This window comes from Hemitrygon akajei, chromosome 10 (assembly GCF_048418815.1).
Source record: "Hemitrygon akajei chromosome 10, sHemAka1.3, whole genome shotgun sequence".
Taxonomy (NCBI): domain Eukaryota; kingdom Metazoa; phylum Chordata; class Chondrichthyes; order Myliobatiformes; family Dasyatidae; genus Hemitrygon; species Hemitrygon akajei.
The window spans coordinates 164,819,944-164,825,272 of record NC_133133.1 but is presented as its reverse complement, the minus strand read 5'-3'; the positions used below and the strand labels follow the sequence as shown (position 1 = coordinate 164,825,272).

The window sequence follows — 5,329 nt, the reverse complement described above, 5'->3', positions numbered from 1 at the left end:
GGATGTGTACTCCTTTCTGGATTTGTTCGCTCTCAGCCACTCATGCATCAGGAATTCCTAGCTGTCACCATCCGTGGCCACTGAACAGAAATTCAGTAAACTATGAAACAGCTGCAGTTTTGAGAAAGTGAACTAAACACAGTCTCCCTCCTACAGCAGTGAATTCGGCAGCATGGTAGCTAAAATGCTGAATATTTGAATTTATGCAAGCATATTCATCGTGACTGGATCACCTCTAGTCTTATCTCTGGATTAACTCTTAACAACATTAACCCTTGGAAGTCAATACCGGGGCCTTCGGGGCGACTATTCAAGACCTCGTCGACTGACTATATATTTACTGGGCTGTTAGTTCTGTTCTTCTCGGGGAAACAACATGACCAGACACGGCGCCCAAATATTTTTAAAACATCAAATAAAGGATTTTATTCCTTTTTTTTACAATGTAAATTCAATACACATCGCTTAAAACGAACATATCTTATAAAATTATGAAACGTCACTGGATATAAGCGCGCAGATTTTTTTTACAAACCTATTTACAAGGTATTATAACCCTCAAATCGTTGCTTTAGTGTTAATCTTGGTCGATTACATCGTTTTTTGGCCTTTTCCTGCTACTAATGGGAATGATTGATTTTTTTTTCTAAAATCGACATTTTCAAACAATATTACATTATTTCGTCCTGGTACAACACAGCAAAACGCTATAGGGCAAGCAAGTGCAGTTTAACAAACCATCACTATTTCATTCTAGTTCGAAGTGATCACTTGTAATGATTACTTTGCATTCAACTCTTGGTTGTATAGTGTAGTCGATTCGTCCGTTGAGATACTGTCTACTATGGAGGTCAGGTAACGAAGGCTGCTGGTTCCTGATGATTCCGAGTTATTTCCTGATTAAAAGAAAACAGTCGTCACGGAAGAAATTAGTGCCGGTTGTCAGAGGAGAGCTCGGGCGGTCCCAACTCGCCGGGGTGCTCCCGCGCACAAAGTTCGGAAAACTCAAACCGTGCCTCCAGATCAAGATTAAAACATCGTTGAAACTCGATTCGTTGTTTTTTTTTGTCAACTTGTTATGGGCAATGAGATATTTATCAATAATGAACTATTTACACTGGCAAATATTGTGGCGAGTAACTGCAGCCCCGTTGACAGACGGGTTACTCGGCGACGTATATTTACCTTCTTTGTGGAGTTTAGTCAGGATGTTGGAATGATCAGACAGGTTTCCCCATCCAGAAGGACAGGTGTTTGTTCCCCATCGGCCCTCAGTGTCCACCTGAAACGAAAGCGGGAGACGTTAGACAATGAACCCCTGAACGAGCCGGGGTGCCAGAATGCGACCGGTGTCCGGCACGTTTCTGACCGCCTACCTGTGAATGGGAGCCGATGCAAGCATTGGTCGACTCCACGTTTTCCCGAAGCTTATCTTGCTGGTCAAGACTTTGCAACAGATCCTGCAGTTTCTCGATGTAGTGAATGGCGCTGCGGAGAATCTCCACTTTGGGAAGCCTTTGATTAGGGTTTGGCACCGTCCTGCGCTTTAACGCCTCGAAAGCCTCGTTGATTTTCTTGAGCCTCCTCCTCTCTCTGAGAGTCGCCGCCTTCCTTCTGTCAGTAGTGGCTGATTTCCTTTTGCAAGCTTTACATGCCCAGATCAAGCACTGCCCGGGACAGTGGGACTTCAGGCTCGGCGGTGCATACACGTGCTCCTCGCCGCCGCTGTCACAGCTAGGTTCGGGTTGGCCAGCATCTCCGACAGGAGACAGACCGCCCTCGCTTCCCGGGTACAGGGGGGATACGGCAGTTCCATCCAAGTGTGTAAAAACCATACTCTCGCCAACCAGATATCGCTGATCGTGACAGAAAAAGGGATTGGTTTCAAACAGCTCCATCATTATCGATCCCGCGTCTTTATGATTGTATTGGTCTATGAATGTGTTTGAGAAATAGAGAGAGAGAGAGAGAGAGGGAGAGGGAGAGATAGAGCGAGAGAGAGAGAGAGAGAGAGAGAGAGAGAGAGGGGAGAGAGGGAGAGAGAGAGGATCAAAAGCTATTGAGGGGTTTGGATGGCATTTAAACAGTTGGATGACAAGTTCCTATGCTATATATACATACATACATATATATAGAAGCAGGTGTAATTCTATCCAACTATTAGCTGTCGCATTGCATCAAACTCCCAAGACCTGTCTTGCCGAGCTGTCTAAGTACTGTCATTATTACAGCGATTCTATTTTAGAAACCCAACATGTCCAGGACTGAAGAAACTCGCTTAGTTACTTTAGTGATAACTTCCGGAGAGCTCTTCGGTGTGAAAAGTTTCCTCTGAATGCTGAGTTCTGAATAAAGTCCGTTATATTCTGTTTATTTTTATCATGTTGATTTATTACTATATGGAATAAACCAAACGTAGATTAAAACTTTTATTCTTATTAATATTTAGTTTATTCTCTGGAAATATACAACCCATTTGAGCTCTATTTTAACGTTTAACAGAAATTTGGATGGGTGCGTGGATGTTAGGGGTATGGAGAGTTATGGTCCCGGTGCAGGTCGATGGGAGTAGGCAGTTTAAATGGTTCAGCACAGACTAGATGGGCCGAATGGCCTATTTCTGCGCTATTACGTTTTAACGTTAAGCGTGTCCTAAACATTGAGCAATTCCCTACCTGCAGGAGGACCCCAGGCCGAAGCCAGAAGCAGGTACTCAAGTCATAAATAGTGAAATCACAGTTTCATTTATCACCAGTCGATAATTAAACGATTCTTACATGTCGCGCATTTCAGATAATATTACTTATTCCCTTTTAGCTATTATAATACAACTGCTAATTTGTTTTACTTGTGATTTGAACAAAACTATCGTTAAACTTTTGTTCTCTTCACTTTTTCTTTTTAGTGACGCGGACTTGGAAGTGTAATACAGGATGTGGTCATCCTGTTCTTTTGAACAGTACGCCACGATGAATGCATAAAACTACAATTTACACATCGAAGTGTCTCGGGACACTGAAGTATTTTATTGGTCCTACCTTATAAAGAAATAACAATTTGTTTGGTTGAGGCAAAATGTAGGAAATTAGATTTGGATGAGCTTCAATATTTAGGGCGTCTTAGGGACACACTTCTTACTGACACAGGTGTTGGAAACCCACTGTCAAGTTCCCCTGATAAGCAGTCGTGACTGAGAAAAAAAAACACACCCAGTCGTTCCTGAGAGATTTCATTGGGCATTACTGGGGGCGGATCATCACTGATTGGGCATTTAGCAATCTGTTGCTGAGTGCTAAGTGTTCTGTCCTAACATTGCACTGGGTTTTAATTGGGTAAATCGTATATATAAATCTTACACTACTCTGCTAATGCTGTTTTCTTTTTAATGCAACAAACTGAAGCTGTATAACCAATATCCGTACTTCTAACTTTATTTTATATTTTTATTCTTCATAATTGTTGAATGAGTTTTTTTCCCAAAACACCACAGCAAATTCCTAATACATGTAAATATACATGACAAATAAAGTTGATCCTAAAGAAAAAAAATCGAAACAAACTCCTCCATCTGCCGTAATGCTGAAGTTTTAAAATGTTAATTCTTAATAGATTTTGGGTTGCTCATTTATTTGGAATGCGAGGAATATTCAATTTCAATGCTCTGTTTCTTCGCTGTGATATAGTTTCAGAGAATAGATACTGCAGCGTGTACACATGCATGTCTGTTTTTGTTTAACACGATTCAGGTGGCAGTTGGGACAACGCAAAACTTCCAGTGGTCCATGGAGAAGGGTCATCACTTTTCCGCAAGCTGATTAAAGACAAGCTACAAGTCTCGCCGCAACCGCGATCATCAGTAAAACGTACGTAAATGTTCAGAGAAAACTGTAGAAATGATTGAAAAGAATGATTCCGGGGACAAATGACTTTCGTTTTTTAAATAGGCTAAAGGAGTTCGGGTTGTTTTCCCTGGGATGGAACAGGTTGAGGGAGGGGTGTCACGGTCCCTTCTGGCATCGCCCACCTGGTTATTTTCCTCAGGAATTGGGCCTCAATCACCTCGTTTATTTCCCAATCATTCCCAGGTTCCACTAAGTACAAACACGTGCTTTCCATCAGCAAATGCAGTATAAAGATCCTGCGACCACAACTAGGAGCTGCCAGTTCGTTGGTCGATCGTGTACGAGTAACCTCGTTCCATGGTTTTTTAGGACTATCAGTTCTAGTCTAGCATCGTTCCTGAATTCTCTACTAAAACCAAGACTCCGGGTAAAGCCTCCCTTGGCACCGATTCCGCGCTCGCTACCACCGTAACGCCTCCCTACTCGGCCTCCGCGCCCGCGTTCAGCACTTGGGTTCGTCCTTGTAACAAGGGGGTCTGACAAAGGTATGGAGGGAATTGTCACAGCTCATACATTGAAACTGTTCTTCGTGATGGAAGGGCAAGGATCATGGGACTTAAAATGAAGAAAAAGTGCAAAAACCCAAAGAGAGCTGAGGAGAAGACAACTCCGACAACGCCTATGATTAGGGTCTGAGTTGGTCTGCCAGGGTAGCTGTGGAGGTATAACTGTAGTCTTTGAAAGAAAGCTTGATGAATATCTGAATGGAGATACATTGTAAAGTTTTAGGGTGATTGAGTGGAAATGAGCTTGAGTTGTTTTTATATACTCAGTATGGACACAATGGACGAAATAACTTTTTGTGCAGCTCATTCGCCGAGTCCCGTTTTGTATGGCATGGACGATCACGGTCTTTCCATGACCATGATTGTTCTCGGTAAATTTTTCTACAGAAGTGGTTTGCCATTGATTTATCCTAGGCGGTGTCTTTACAAGACAGGAGACCCCAGCCATTATCAATACTCTTCAGAGATTGCCTGGCATCAGTGATTGCATAACCAGGACTTGTGATGAGCACCAGCTGCTCGTACGACCAACCATCACCCCCTCCCTTGGCTTCACATGACCCTGATCAGGGGACTAAGCAGGTACTACACCTTGTCCAAGGCTAGCGGAGGGAAGAAGAGTCTCATACCTTCTTTGGTCGAGATGTATCTCCACCCCGCCACCCATTTTGTGCTGTTACTATTCTGTAATTCAGAGTGAAGCAGAAATCGAGCGAGGTAAGTTTTTTTAAATGTTTATGATACATTACTTTATATAAACTAATTTCAGAAAAAATATAATAAAACAGAAAAGCTGCAATGATGTTTTGCACATGATATAAGCTTACGAATGCCATAATGACTTTTATTAATGTATTTATTATGAAGGAATTTTACTATTTATGAATTAGTCATAGTTCAATATGACTCCAGATGTTTTTA

At 42.2% G+C, this 5,329-nt stretch overlaps 1 protein-coding gene across 2 annotated transcripts; it reads right to left on the bottom strand.

Annotated features, from left to right (window-relative positions):
* Positions 1-398: 398 nt before the first annotated feature.
* myf6 (myogenic factor 6) lies at positions 399-3,141 on the bottom strand. 2 transcript variants are annotated; one of them, XM_073059605.1, is made up of 4 exons: positions 3,039-3,141; positions 1,377-1,933; positions 1,186-1,282; positions 399-896 (listed from the first exon to the last, which is right to left on the bottom strand). In XM_073059605.1, exons 2-4 carry the CDS (start codon positions 1,899-1,901, stop codon positions 781-783), a joined length of 738 nt encoding a protein of 245 aa, XP_072915706.1. In that variant the 5' UTR covers positions 1,902-1,933; positions 3,039-3,141; the 3' UTR covers positions 399-780. The 2 variants fall into 2 exon arrangements, with proteins under 2 accessions (XP_072915706.1, XP_072915705.1); XM_073059604.1 differs by lacking the exon at positions 3,039-3,141 and having other exon boundaries at positions 1,377-2,019.
* Between the last annotated feature and the right edge of the window lie 2,188 nt (positions 3,142-5,329).

Excerpts from the sequence above, each read along its gene's own strand:
- myf6 (XM_073059605.1), bottom strand. The coding sequence starts at position 1,901 with ATGATGGAGCTGTTTGAAACCAATCCCTTTTTCTGTCACGATCAGCGA. Across the intron at positions 1,283-1,376 it reads GCATCGGCTCCCATTCACAG|GTGGACACTGAGGGCCGATG; the intron begins GTAGGCGGTCAG and ends CTTTCGTTTCAG. Across the intron at positions 897-1,185 it reads GACTAAACTCCACAAAGAAG|GAAATAACTCGGAATCATCA; the intron begins GTAAATATACGT and ends TCTTTTAATCAG.